Source organism: Pongo pygmaeus, chromosome 5 (assembly GCF_028885625.2).
Source record: "Pongo pygmaeus isolate AG05252 chromosome 5, NHGRI_mPonPyg2-v2.0_pri, whole genome shotgun sequence".
NCBI lineage: Eukaryota > Metazoa > Chordata > Mammalia > Primates > Hominidae > Pongo > Pongo pygmaeus.
The window spans coordinates 12043614-12059328 of NC_072378.2; the positions used below are offsets into that span (position 1 = coordinate 12043614).

The 15715-nt window shown below is 38.8% G+C and overlaps 1 protein-coding gene across 6 annotated transcripts in view; it reads left to right on the top strand.

Annotated features, from left to right (window-relative positions):
- Nucleotides 1-15715, top strand: part of HIVEP1 (HIVEP zinc finger 1) — a 164021-nt gene that overhangs the window by 117458 nt on the left and 30848 nt on the right. For all 6 annotated transcript variants that reach the window (XM_063665802.1, XM_054490511.2, XM_054490512.2 and 3 more), the window contains 3 exons: nt 1352-7332; nt 11193-11326; nt 12197-12372. In XM_063665802.1, the coding sequence (XP_063521872.1) occupies nt 1352-7332; nt 11193-11326; nt 12197-12372 (6291 nt within the window). The remainder of the gene's footprint in view (nt 1-1351; nt 7333-11192; nt 11327-12196; nt 12373-15715) is intronic.

The following is a 15715-nucleotide window of genomic DNA, read 5'->3' on the forward strand; positions in this document are numbered from 1 at the left end:
CAACTAGAAATTAAGGTGATTTCATTTCTCTTGCAATAAGTTTTACCTTCTTTCTGCCTATCTCCCTACCTGCCTACCTGCCCTACCTATTGCTAATGACAAAGAAACATAGCCATTGAATATTTTGTTGAGTTAAAATGGTGATTTTTTTTTAAACCAAGGCCCATTACAACCTTATGACTTTTTAATTTTGTTGGTAAGAAACCACAAATAACTGGATTATTTTAGTTTCATAATTTTCTGTTCATTGATATAATTGCTATATCAGCAATACTTCATGGCTGTCCTGACTATGGTCTGCTCTAGAAATTATATTAGCAGCCCCTTTTCTCATGAAAATATCAGTTTTGCATACTTAGAAATTTGCTGAAAAGTTTGTTTTAAAAGAACTTTAATGAGATAAGACAGTCAAATACTCAGCATTAAAGGGTTGAATTTTCTTCTTTTTGGCCAGCCTTCTCAGACTTGTGTAGACAGAGTCCTCAGGTATTGCTACCAAGCCAATCTAGGTCCATTTGTCTGCACACAATGAAAAGCCAAACACTGAATCACTGGATTTTTATAGAGAGAAAGGTTAATGGCAAGGCAGCCATGCAGGAGATGGGCTCAATTCTGTCTTCCCTTACCAGCTTAAAGCAGTATATAAAAGGAGGAGATGCTGGAGGAGGGGTTTTGGGATTGGTTAATGATTGTTGGAAAGGGAGGGGAGGTTTGGAAAGTCCCTTGAGCAGGCACAGTTGTCTCTTCGTGCTTCTTCATGGGTTGCCTTTGCAAATTCGGAGGGAGTTGGTGTGAAACCTGTGGTGAAAATACTGGCTTTGATGTCAGAAAGTCCCTCATCTGGCAAGAAGTCTGTTCTGTGCAGATCCCAATCAGCCATACTAGTTCCAACCAGCTTCAACCAGTCAACCAGTTTTGTTAACAAGCAGAGGGAGTTCTAACAAGCTGTGTCTTTATCTGCAGTGCTGTAAGACAAGCTCAAAACTTCTTGTTAGTTACCAGTTTCTTTAACCCCATGGAGCACTGTTTAAGTATGATAGTGAAAAGGGGAAAGATAATTCAGTTTTGAAAGATCTGGTTCCAGGATGTTGATTATTCAAGAAAGGAACATAAGCATTCTAGAAATGCACACTTAGGTCTCTGAATGAGTGTTTCAATAGATTTTGATTGGCAACATTGTTCAATTTCCAGAATGCAGAAGTGCAGTTTTATTTAAAAAATAGACTTTCCTTAAACTATTTTCTTCACTTGTCATAATGTCCTTATGATAGTAATCTTAATTTTCAAAAAATTATAGTGGGTGTATGTACAATGTTACCAATTTTTTTTTTTTTTTTTTTTTTTTTACCAGAAATCTTACAGGCTGGTGTTAAAGGAACTTCGGAATCCCTTAAAGGTGTGAAACGCAAAAAGATCGTAGCTGAGAATCACCTGAAAAAAATACCAAAATCCCCACTGAGAAATCCTCTTCAGGCAAAACATAAACAAAATACAGAAGAGTCATCTTTCGCCCTTCTTCATAGTGCTTTGGAGTCTCACAAGAAACAGAATTATATTCCTGTAAAAAATGGGAAGCAGTTTACCAAACAAAACGGAGAAACACCTGGAATAATTGCTGAAGCCACAAAATCTGATGAATCTGTCTCCCCAAAGAAGCCCTTGTTTCTGCAGCATCCATCCGAACTGCGTAGATGGAGATCCGAAGGCGCTGACCCGGCCAAATTCAGTGACCTCGATGAACAATGTGACTCAAGTTCCTTGTCAAGTAAAACCAGGACTGACAATAGCGAATGCATCTCTTCTCATTGTGGCACTACGTCCCCCTCCTATACAAACACCGCATTCGATGTCTTACTGAAAGCAATGGAGCCAGAACTGAGCACCTTGTCACAAAAGGGCTCATCTTGTGCAATTAAGACAGAAAAACTGAGGCCAAATAAAGCTGCACGTTCCCCTTCCAAATTAAAAAACAGTTCAATGGATGCCCCAAATCAGACTTCACAGGAATTGGTTGCTGAATCACAGTCTTCTTGTACCTCATACACAGTCCATGTGTCTGCTGCTCAGAAGAATGAGCAAGGGGCAGTGCAGTCAGCTTCTCATTTGTATCATCAACATGAACACTTTGTTCCCAAATCCAACCAACATAATCAACAGCTTCCACGGTGTTCAGGTTTCACAGGATCACTGACAAATCTGCAAAATCAAGAGAATGCCAAACTTGAACAGGTTTATAATATAGCAGTGACATCATCTGTAGGCCTAACTTCACCTTCCAGTAGATCTCAGGTTACTCCTCAAAACCAGCAAATGGATTCTGCTTCACCTCTGTCAATAAGTCCAGCTAATTCTACACAGTCGCCCCCCATGCCAATCTATAATTCAACTCATGTTGCCTCTGTTGTTAATCAAAGCGTAGAGCAAATGTGCAATCTTCTTCTGAAAGATCAGAAGCCGAAAAAACAAGGAAAATATATTTGTGAGTATTGCAATAGAGCATGTGCAAAGCCTAGTGTGCTTTTAAAGCATATTCGCTCCCACACTGGAGAGCGACCCTATCCCTGTGTGACTTGTGGATTTTCATTTAAGACTAAAAGTAATCTGTATAAGCACAAGAAATCCCATGCACATACTATCAAACTGGGTCTTGTCTTGCAACCAGATGCTGGTGGCTTGTTCTTGTCCCACGAGTCCCCCAAAGCACTTAGTATTCATTCAGACGTAGAAGACAGTGGGGAGAGCGAGGAGGAAGGCGCCACTGAAGAGAGACAGCATGACCTGGGCGCCATGGAACTGCAGCCTGTGCACATAATAAAGAGGATGTCGAATGCTGAGACTTTACTAAAATCAAGCTTCACGCCAAGCAATCCAGAAAATGTGGTAGGTGACTTTTTGCTACAGGACAAATCTGCAGAATCACAAGCTGTGACAGAGTTACCGAAAGTTGTGGTCCACCATGTCACCGTGTCCCCCTTAAGAACTGACAGTCCAAAGGCCGTGGATCCCAAGCCTGAACTTTCTAGTGCACAAAAGCAGAAGGACCTTCAGGTGACAAACGTACAGCCACTTTCAGCCAACATGTCCCAGGGTGGAATCTCCAGGTTGGAGACTAATGAGAAGTCCCACCAGAAAGGTGACATGAATCCACTGGAAGGAAAGCAAGACTCTCACATAGGAACGGTACACGCCCAGCTACAAAGGCAGCAGGCTACCGATTACTCCCAAGAGCAGCAAGGAAAGCTCCTGAGTCCTCGAAGTTTAGGAAGTACGGATTCTGGTTACTTTTCACGTTCTGAAAGTGCCGATCAAACAGTGAGTCCACCAACTCCCTTTACCAGAAGGTTACCCAGCACAGAACAAGACTCTGGAAGGAGTAATGGACCCTCTGCAGCTCTTGTCACCACATCAACACCCTCTGCTTTGCCCACAGGGGAAAAGGCATTGCTTTTACCAGGTCAGATGCGCCCACCTTTGGCCACAAAAACACTTGAGGAGCGAATATCGAAGCTTATCTCAGACAATGAAGCTTTGGTAGATGACAAGCAACTGGATAGTGTGAAGCCACGGAGAACCTCACTGTCAAGACGAGGAAGCATTGATTCCCCCAAATCATACATATTTAAAGATTCTTTCCAGTTTGATTTAAAACCAGTGGGACGGAGAACAAGTTCAAGCTCTGATATACCGAAGTCACCTTTCACCCCTACTGAAAAATCAAAGCAAGTGTTTCTTCTGTCTGTACCTTCACTTGACTGTTTACCTATCACAAGAAGTAATTCCATGCCGACCACAGGTTATTCAGCAGTACCTGCAAATATAATACCTCCTCCTCATCCACTAAGAGGAAGTCAGTCATTTGATGACAAAATTGGCGCTTTCTATGACGATGTCTTTGTACCAGGACCTAACACTCCTGTGCCCCAGAGTGGGCATCCCCGTACACTTGTGAGACAAGCAGCCATAGAAGACTCTTCAGCAAATGAAAGTCATGTTCTTGGTACTGGACAGTCCCTGGATGAGAGCCACCAAGGATGCCATGCTGCTGGTGAAGCCACGTCAGCGCGGAGCAAGGCATTGGCACAAGGACCACATATAGAAAAAAAGAAGTCTCATCAAGGGCGAGGGACAATGTTTGAGTGTGAAACTTGTAGAAACAGGTATAGGAAACTGGAAAATTTTGAAAATCATAAGAAATTTTACTGTTCTGAGTTACATGGACCAAAAACAAAGGTAGCCATGAGAGAACCTGAGCACAGCCCTGTGCCCGGCGGTCCGCAGCCACAGATTCTACACTACAGAGTTGCTGGGTCCTCCGGCATCTGGGAACAGACGCCACAGATAAGAAAAAGGAGGAAAATGAAAAGTGTTGGGGATGATGATGAACTTCAGCAAAATGAAAGTGGAACTTCTCCAAAAAGTTCTGAAGGCCTTCAGTTTCAGAATGCTCTGGGCTGTAATCCCAGTTTGCCTAAACATAATGTTACCATAAGAAGTGACCAGCAGCATAAAAATATACAGTTGCAAAACTCCCAAATTCACCTTGTTGCCAGGGGCCCTGAGCAGACCATGGATCCCAAGCTGTCGACCATCATGGAGCAGCAGATAAGTTCAGCAGCCCAGGACAAGATAGAACTGCAGAGACATGGAACTGGAATCTCCGTCATCCAGCACACCAACTCCCTGAGCAGGCCCAACTCATTCGACAAGCCTGAGCCTTTTGAAAGAGCCTCCCCAGTTTCTTTCCAGGAGCTGAATAGAACGGGGAAGTCCGGGTCTCTGAAAGTGATAGGAATCTCCCAAGAGGAAAGTCACCCTTCTCGGGACGGGTCTCATCCTCACCAGCTTGCACTATCAGACGCTCTCAGAGGAGAACTTCAGGAAAGCTCCAGAAAGAGTCCAAGTGAACGACATGTGTTAGGACAGCCCTCAAGACTTGTCCGGCAGCACAACATCCAAGTTCCAGAGATTTTGGTCACAGAAGAACCAGATCGAGACCTGGAAGCTCAATGCCATGATCAAGAAAAGTCAGAGAAGTTCAGTTGGCCCCAGCGTAGTGAAACCTTGTCAAAATTGCCAACAGAGAAACTGCCACCCAAAAAGAAAAGGCTCCGTCTGGCTGAGATAGAACATTCCTCAACGGAATCGAGCTTTGATTCCACTCTCTCCAGGAGTCTAAGTAGGGAGAGCAGTTTATCTCACACTTCAAGTTTCTCAGCCTCTTTAGACATAGAGGACGTTTCTAAAACGGAGGCTTCCCCCAAAATCGATTTTCTAAATAAAGCGGAGTTTCTTATGATTCCAGCTGGCTTGAATACGCTGAATGTTCCTGGAAGTCACCGAGAAATGAGGCGTACTGCATCAGAACAGATTAATTGCACGCAAACGTCAATGGAGGTCTCTGATCTCAGAAGCAAATCATTCGATTGTGGAAGCATCACCCCACCCCAGACAACACCACTTACTGAATTGCAGCCTCCATCTTCACCTTCTCGAGTGGGAGTGACTGGGCACGTGCCTCTCTTAGAAAGAAGGAGAGGCCCACTGGTACGGCAAATATCTTTAAACATAGCCCCAGATAGTCATCTGTCTCCTGTACACCCAACATCTTTCCAAAATATTGCTCTTCCCAGTGTGAATGCAGTGCCATATCAGGGGCCTCAGCTCACTAGTACATATTTAGCTGAGTTTTCTGCAAATACTTTGCACTCTCAGACTCAGGTTAAGGATCTTCAGGCAGAAACATCAAACTCCAGCTCTACCAACATTTTTCCTGTTCAGCAGCTCTGTGATATCAATTTGTTAAATCAAATCCATGCACCCCCTAGCCACCAGAGCACACAGCTATCTCTGCAAGTGTCTACGCAGGGTAGCAAACCAGATAAAAATTCTGTTTTATCTGGGTCTTCTAAAAGTGAGAATTGCTTTGCTCCCAAATACCAATTGCATTGTCAGGTTTTCACTTCAGGCCCATCTTGCTCTTCTAATCTTGTGCATTCTTTGCCAAATCAAGTTATTTCAGATCCAATTGGAACAGATCATTGTGTGACATCAGCAGCGTTACCAACCAAATTAATTGATAGCCTGTCTAATTCGCATCCTCTGCTACCGCCAGAGCTCAGGCCCCTTGGAAGTCAGGTGCAGAAGGTGCCATCCTCATTCATGCTGCCCGTATGCCTGCAGAGTAATGTTCCTGCTTACTGTTTTGCTACACTCACATCCCTGCCACAAATACTAGTGACCCAAGATCTGCCCAATCAGCCAGTTTGCCAGACTAATCATAGTGTAGTGCCAATCAGTGAAGAACAAAATTCTGTGCCAACATTACAAAAAGGTCATCAGAATGCTTTGCCAAACCCAGAGAAGGAATTTCTATATGAAAATGTTTTTTTAAAGATGGGCCAAAATTCTTCTCTATCAGAATCCTTGCCCATAACTCAGAAAATATCTGTTGGTCGACTTTCCCCTCAACAAGAATCTTCAGCTTCGAGTAAACGGATGCTTTCCCCAGCAAATAGTTTAGACATTGCCATGGAAAAGCACCAGAAGCGGGCCAAAGATGAAAATGGAGCTGTTTGTGCAACAGACGTGAGACCTTTAGAGCCTTTGAGTTCGAGAGTTAATGAAGCTAGTAAACAGAAGAAGCCTATTTTAGTGAGGCAGGTTTGTACTACAGAGCCCCTGGACGGTGTGATGTTGGAAAAGGATGTTTTTTCTCAACCTGAAATTAGTAGTGAGGCTGTTAATTTGACAAATGTTTTACCAGCTGATAATTCATCAACAGGGTGCTCTAAATTTGTCGTTATAGAACCTATAAGTGAATTGCAGGAATTTGAAAACATCAAATCATCCACATCATTAACTCTTACAGTTCGAAGTTCACCTGTCCCTTCAGAAAATACTCATATTTCTCCTTTGAAATGTACAGACAATAACCAAGAAAGGAAGTCTCCAGGGGTTAAAAATCAAGGTGACAAAGTGAAGATTCAAGAGCAAAGTCAACGGCCAGTCACCTCTCTTTCATTGTTTAACATCAAGGACACCCAGCAGCTGGCTTTCCCTAGCCTGAAAACTACAACCAACTTTACATGGTGTTATCTCTTAAGGCAGAAGTCGTTGCATTTGCCTCAGAAGGACCAGAAAACTTCAGCCTATACTGATTGGACAGTAAGCTCCAGTAATCCAAATCCACTCGGTTTGCCCACAAAAGTTGCACTTTCTCTCCTTAATTCAAAACAGAACACTGGAAAATCACTATATTGTCAAGCAGTAACTACCCATTCCAAGTCAGATTTATTGGTCTATTCAAGCAAGTGGAAAAGCAACTTAAGCAAGGTACTTGAAATATAATTTATCTTCAGATATGGTTTGCGCAAATTTGTTTTCATGTGTCTTGATACCTTTAAATATTTTAACTGGAAATATTTTAATTTTGAGTGACAAATTGTGCTGTAAATGTCTTATTTGAAAGACAGGGTGATATATTTACCCCAGGAGTTACATTGATAAGAGTTACCAGGAGTCTTTCAGTGATTCTATCTTGAAAGATTTTAGAAATAATTTACCCTGAGCACTTTTTTTTCTCAGCTAACTATGTAAGTCTTTACTTAGTAGTACAGATGATCATGGTTTTACTTTGATGTTTTACTTATATTAAGGTTTTATTTTTCTTGTTAAGTGAAAGGAAATCATGGTTATGCTTTGTTCCTGCTAATGCAGGGAAACAGGTGTAGATAATCAAAGATAGTTGCATTTCATCCTGAATATAAGCAGAAAGCCATTTAGACTTGTCTTGAGCTTACTAGCTACACGCCCCTGTCATGCTATGTAGCTGTCTTCCAATGTAGCTGTGAGAACCATTAGCACTAGAGAGAAGTTTCACAAAATAATTCATATACTTGGTAAGTTGATTTGGTCAAGATTTATAAAGTAATTTAAGGTCATGAAACTGTAACTTGGGGTGATTTGTGGAATCAGTCTCATTAGAATTATCAGCTTTATAAAATGGGAAAAAGTCATTTATTTGATTAGAATAATAGGTAAGGATATCACATTCGACTCTCCATATTCAGAAGTATTTGGCCTCTGCAGATTCATAAGCATGCAACACAGGTTAATAAACATTTACAGATCTGTCAGTAGGAAAATATTGCAGTATCAGTATTACCATAGAAGTATGAACAATTCTAAAGAAGGAAGTTTCTAACATTGCTAGTAGGTGGAAGAGATAAGAATTCAGCAAAGATACTCCAAAGGTGGTGATACTTTAGCTAAGTGTTCGAATTTTTTTTTTTTTAAATAGGGATTTTTCAGGCAAAGAAGAATAATTTCTTTTTCTTTTTTTTTTTTTTTGAGACAGAATCTTACTCTGTCGCCCAGCCTGGAGTGCAATGGTGCGCTCTTGGCTCATTGCATTCTCCCCTCCCGGGTTCAGGCAACCCTCCTGTCTCAGCGTCCCGAGTAGCTGGGATTACAGGTGCCCACCAGCACGCCTGGCTTTTTGTATTTTTGGTAGAGACAGGGTTTTGCCATGTCTGGTTTGGCCAGGCTGGTCTTGAACTCCTGACCTCAGATGATTCACCCATCTTGGCCTCCCAAAGTGCTGGGATTACAGGTGTGAGCCACCGCGCCTGGCAAGAATGAAAAAAAAATAATAATAATGCACGAAATGACATGGAAGTGAGAATAAACTTGGTTCATTTAAAGAACTCTGAAGAGTCTGGCCTGGTTAAAAAGTGTTATAAGTTGGAAACATAGGTAAAAACCAAATCATGTGTATGGTGGTGGAGAACCAATGATACTTTCTCAGTGAAGGAAAGTGCATCCTGGAATTTGTTAAGTTCTCAGGCTCTAAATCTACTAAATCTTGGAAGTTAAGACCTAATCGTTAGAATTTAAACAAAACTCCGTGTATGTTCCTGAAGTGTTTGTGAGAAGTGGCTCTCCTTGAGTACCAAATGCCTCGGAAGAAATGTCTGGAAATGCATATCTAGATTTGGAGCTTAGGAGAGAGCTCTGGATGGAAGTGTGCAGAGTAGAGATTCTTTAGTGCATAGGTGTGATTCATGAGATTGCTCAGGGTATAAAGAAGAGGAGAGAGCCTAGACTGGATCCTGGGGATCACTACTATTTAAAAAGTTGAATGGTTGAAGAAAGTCCACACTCCTGTATGGAAACTGAAAGAGATTGATCATAGAGGAAGGATAAGAATGAGCAGAAAGTGGCATCACACAAAACACGGAAGAAGATATTCAAGGAGAGTTGTTAGGTCAAATAAAGTTGAAGGCAAATGGGTATATCTGGACTGTGCAGATCACTGGAGAGTTGAGTCTGTGAGCAAGTGGCTATGGAGGATGGATTACTGGGCTTTTATCCACAACTCAAATGTTAATTCATTTATGATTCACAATGGGAAAGAACAGATAGATGCTATAAAGTAAAAGGATTTCTAGGCAAAACATGGCATTTTCAACATACAATACATAGAGTGCTCAAGCATGTAAAGACTAAGATTTTGGCATTTAGCTCATTGATAACTTTGGCAAGTAGAAGCCAGATTTAATAGTACAAAAGTGAGCAAAAGATAAAGGGAAATTTGATATTGAAAATAAAGAGGATTACTGTTAAAGGGATGAAGTCAAAGGAAGGTGTGTGCATGTATTCTAAATTATGCGGAAGCCAATCTGTTTGCCAGGAAAAGAGAAGGAAAGGTTGCATCAGTAGCTCTTCCCACTGCCTTTTTGAGGAATGTGGGCCAGCAGCTTTTCTCTCCTCCTGCCTGTGTAAGGATGGGCCTCCCAAGGTACTATTCTGAGGCCACACATACCCCTCTCCATAATGAACAGACTCTTATCTCTTAGTATTATTAAGTCATTTCAGCACCACAGCTGCCTGCTTAACAATGTAATTTCTTAAAGGAGGTTTGTGTAAAAGAAGCCCTTGGTAGGAAAAGTTGTGCGTTGCGCTGGATTCAGCCAGAGGATTAGAGTTTGAGCCTTTGCTTAACACTTGACCTGGGATGAGGAACTTCACCCTGAGAGCGTCCTTCCTCACTGGGATATATAGTCCACCTGTGCTGCCTGCCTCACAGGGACCTGAGAGAATGGAATGGCACTATAAGTGAGACAACATACTATCAAAGGGGTGGTAGCATAAAATCTTACATAAAATCATAAGGTGGTGTGGTATTATTATATTGTTCCTATAGGAAAACCACACATCATTTATCATTTTGATTTTGATATTCATTACCTTTTTTCCAGAGACTTAATTGTTACCAAGCCAAAACCTAACTTTTTGGCTAGACCTGGATGTCACATTTATCAGTATTCAGTAAACTTTTGAGAAGATAGAAAGAATTATGGTTTTAGCTGGGCATGGTGGCTCATGCCTGTAATCCCAGCACTTCGGGTAGCTGAGGTGGGAGGATCACTTGAGGTCAGGAGTATAAGACTGGTCGGTGCAACAGAGCAAGACCCCCATTTCTACAAAATTTTAAAGGTAGCCAGGTGTGGTGGCTCAGGCCTGTGGTCCTAGCTACTCAGGAGGCTGAGGTGGGAGGACCTCTTGAGCCCAGGAGTTTGAGGCTGCAGTGAGCTGTGATTGTACTACTGCACTCCAGCCTGGGCAATAGTAAGACCCCATCTCAAAAAATATTTATGATTTAAAATAATGGAGGAAGAAAAAGTAAAATATTGGGAAATGGGGCTTCTGCTTTACCTTATAATGCACTGAAGCTGAAGGAGACTTAATGATGTTTCTAAGGGGTATGAGGCATTATTTTACCAAAAGGGGTAACTAGCTCTTTTCCATCTCCACAAGTAAACTCTTTAAGAAATGTATTTAAATGGTAGTATGAGTGGTTGGTTAAATGGAAGAAAAAATATTTAGTCTACTAAAAAAAGTTTGTTAAACTTATGAAATACCATGGTATAGAGGTTGTAAAGCCTTTATTTGGGGGTGTCAGTGAACTGTGGTGGAATTTTAAAGTAACATAAGATTTATCAGTTTGTTGTGATTGAGACAGATTCATAAGGGAGGAGATAAAGCAAATGCCCTTTGAACCTATTACTACTTTGAAATGCATTTCGTTGACCATATGCTCTGTACTCTGCCATGTTTTAATTTCCAGTGAAAGATTAGCATGTTTGTGTTTTCAGTTTTATTAAATTAGTTTCTCTCTTTTTTCCTTTCAGAGAGCATTAGGTAATCAAAAGTCCACAGTAGTTGAATTCAGCAATAAAGATGCCTCTGAAATTAACAGTGAGCAAGATAAAGAAAATTCCTTAATCAAAAGTGAACCGAGAAGAATTAAAATATTTGATGGAGGGCAAGTACAAATTTTACTTCTTAAATGTACATTTAAACTTACTTTTTAAATGTACATTTGCTTTCATGTGAATGAAGACTTAGTGCCAATTTAGTATCAATGTTGCAAGGTTTCTCAGCATATTAACAGAATCTCCATAGCAAAATATGTTAGCATTATATTAAATAATTTTATTTTGATGGAGAAATGATGACTATTTGGGAAATACTATACAACCTTGAAGGCAGCTAAAAACTAAATTATTAGAGTGAACCTTGGTTTTCACATTGATTTACAGTAAGGAATGACCTAGAGAATCTGCTCTCAGATGAATTCATTGCCCATTAGATATGTTTGTGTATTTTGTTGTGAACAAAAACATCATAAAAGCCAGTTATAGTAAAGCTCCAAAATATTTCAGTACTTAAAATTATTGTGATTAAATTTAGCAAAGAAGAAAAAATTTTAACCAATGACTTGGAAACAGGGAAGTATTTTAAAATTACATACAGTAGTGGAGCGCAGTGGTGCGCGCCTGTAGTCCCAGCTGTTCAGGAGGCTGAGGTGGGAGGATCATGTGAGCCCGGGAGGTTGAGGCTTCATTGAGCTACGATCACACCACTGTGCTCCAGCCTGGGCAACGGAGCAAGACTGTCTCTAAAAAAAACAAAACAAAATATAATATTGCAAAAGTTTGTTTGATTAGAATTAGCTATATTAAGTGTTGATGTAAAAAGTTGGAATATTCTGTTACTTACACATGCATAAAATTGTTATTGGTTGAGTATAAAAGTTGTGCCTTGTTTTATTTTTGGGTTGAATTTTAATCATCAATATTTTCTGAAAGACATAGTGTCCAATCTCCCTATTCATTTTTTTTCTTTAAATTAGATATAAGTCAAATGAAGAGTATGTATATGTCCGAGGCAGGGGAAGAGGAAAATACATTTGTGAAGAATGTGGAATACGTTGTAAGAAACCTAGCATGTTAAAGAAACACATACGAACCCATACAGATGTCCGCCCCTACCACTGCACTTACTGTAACTTCTCCTTTAAGACTAAAGGTATGAGATGCACATTGCTTCAAGGTCCTTTTTATATGTATTTAGGTGGGAGAGCTAAAACCCAACTATGCGTTTTCTGTGACCAATGAAATAGTAGCTTAAATAGACTAATGTAAATTACATCTTGTCAATGTTGTAGTCTTATTACTTTATATGATTTTAGACCCATTGGGAAAAAGTTTTTAATTGTACACTTTTAGAATAAATATATAATAAATATAATATTTTTAAAAGAGCAACTGCCCTTTTTAAAAAATGTAACTCCTTAAATTGCAGTTGTACAACATGATGACTAATATACCTTTTCAAGAATATTTAATTTGGGGCTGAAAAATAAAAAGAAATTTTCATGATCACAAGTAAATTCACTGGGTGCTAAAAGATTGAAGAAAGATTTAAAGTAATAACTACAGTAAACTTCTATAATAATTACACTTCTGTTTTATTGCCTAATTTTACGCATACGTAGCCATTTTTTTCACGATGCTTTTTTTTTACACAAATACTGTTAAATTTTAGCTTCAAAAATTTTCTATAGTTTCTATTAATGTTTATAAAGAAGTCTCAGAACTAATCATTAAAATTATATTTAGGACCCTTTCTGGTTTTTAAATATGTTTTTATTTATAAGCCTTACTCATAGTTAATTTTACCCTGTACAAGTTTCTTGATACATATAATAGGTATACTACTTTAAATGTTTGCTTCCTCCGTCAGGCTCCTTATTCATGAACAATTTGTTACTTGAGATTTTAATTTTATATGCCACTCTCTAAACACCAAAGATCTCTCTTTAACAAAGCAAGGTAATCGTGAAAACATGTCTGAGAAAACAGTATCTGTAAAAAAAAAAAAAAAAAAAAAAAAATTTAATTGATTTTTAAAAATAGAAACAACTTTTATCCTTTGAGTTAACATTTGCTTTTTTCTTATGCTGGTTGTCTTTGCAGTTTTTGTTTTAAAGATTGATCAACTTCTTAGCAAAATTTATTACATTTTTTGGCTAGTATTTATGGGCATTTAAAGAGAGTTATAACTTGTAACAACTACATGCTTCAAATTAGTACTCTTTAAGTGCCAATGGTGTCTGAAACAAGAATGATGGAAAAACAAAATATTCTTCAGATGGCTTTGAATATTTCAAAAAAGTTTCAAGAAATGAGAGAGGTTGGGAGGGATACTCAGGATGCAGTTTTTTAATTATGATGTAGAACCTCCCTCTGTCGTTGGAGGGTGAGTTTAAGGATGATTTTCCTTCCTGGTCCTGAGGGAGGACTCTGATAGGGTAAAGTACTTTGGTCTTTTAACTGAATTTATTGCTTTTTCACTCGTTTTGATCCTATGATTAAGAAACATCTATTAGCTTCCTTTATGAGACAAGAAGCATATTTAGAAAGCTAATATTACTAATAAAAGATTATCATGTACAAAAGGATGTTATCAAATGCAAGAAGATCAAGATACAATGGGAAATGGGTATTTCTCAATAGAAAGAAGAAAAAGAATCAGGGTATTTAAAAAATATTTATCAAGTAAGGGCAAAAAAGGAAGGACAACCTAGATGTGGTAAACCAAATGAAACTACAGAGATTTCTTGGCAAGGAAAAATATGATGAGTCACAAATATTAATCTTAGTGAAATAACTCAAAGATTTTAGATAAATGTTAACTAAATGGTGGACAGTCCATAATGACCCCTGAAGAGTGAGCATTGTCTGTTAGCACTTTTCATGTCTTACACATCTCTAATATGCTGTATATCTGAATTTGCATTACATTTTTTGTTTTGTAAGACGTCATGTGGAATTATATGGTAAATATTTATTTGAAGGAGGCTATCCTTGCTAAGGAGACTGGTGAAGAAAATATTAGAAATTCAGTATTTCCCTATTCTTGGCATGACACTTCTCTTTTTTTTACGGTCAGCTTCCTTTTTGAAGTCTACTTTTTGTGAATCTATGTAAAACAGATTCCATAGCACCTTTTAAAGGTAGTTAAATAATAGTAGACCTTTTTTTGAATTAGGCCCCAGATTTTCACCTTCTCTGATTTACTTGATATACTAGCCAGTAGGACTCCACTTATTATTGAAAGTGTCTGCTTACTAACAGAAGGAAATAGTGATGTGATGGCATGCTGTATAAATATGGTATGCAAAGACAGCAAAACGCCATCAGAAAAATAATCTGTAGAGCTAAAAATTGATGCTTCTGATGGTAATGCTTACAAATCCATAATTCATTGTTTGCCCTCTGAGTTTATTTTCTGAGTACATTTTCAAAATAATTTTAATTAATTTGTTTTCATGATTCTATGTTAAAGATCAGTCAGCAGAAAACATATACAGAGCTTGTATCTCTGCAAGATTTAGTCTCATTTATATCACAGAAAGTTAGACTGTATGTAGCTATAGGAATCCAGAAACAAAACCTCTCATGATTTCCAGAGGATTCCGATAAATGTTTATTAAATCTATCAGAAAAATTATTTATTAAATTAACACAGGTTTATAAAATTGCTAGGAGATATTTGCGTTTCAGTATGGGCACACTTTCAATATTTTGTATATTGAAATGCAGATTTTTGTTTATTTTACATTATTTAGGAAGTTGATTCATAATAAGTAATAGCTAAACTTATGAGAAAATATGCTTACTAAAAACTTGTATTTCCAAATTTGTCTAGTTACAATTATACATTAGCTTCTTAAAAAGTAAATAACTTGCAATGGCTGTCTATCTAGGGAGCAAAAACATTTTAAAAGAGGGCCAGGTGTGGTGGCTCACACCTGTAATCCTAGCACTTTGGGAGGCCAAGGCAGGCATATTGCCTGAGGTCAGGAGTTTGAGACCAGCCTGGGCAACATGGTGAAACCCCGTCTTAACTAAAATACAAAAAATTAGCCTGCCACTGGCAGGTGCCTGTAATCCCAGCTACTCGGGAGGCTGACCAGGAGAATGGCTTGAACCCGGGAGATGAAGGTTGCAGTGAGCTGAGATCTCGCCACTGCACTCCAGCCTGGGCAACAGAGTAAGACTCCGTCTCAACAACAACAACAACAAAAAGGACTATTAGTGGACCTTATAATTTGGTTTGTAATATTGTTAGTATTAACACGCTGAAAACAGTTTGACTTACAAGTGGAAATTTCAACCATAGTAAGATATCTAAACCGTTTTTATAATTTCTTAATGTGAAAACTTTAAAGCTGTCACATAAAAGTAGAGATCTGTATAATGAACACCATTGTGCCCATAATCTTTTAATAATTGCTAAGATTTTGCCATATTTGCTTCATATTTTTTTCAGTATATTTAATGTAAATATCAGAGATAGCCAAGTG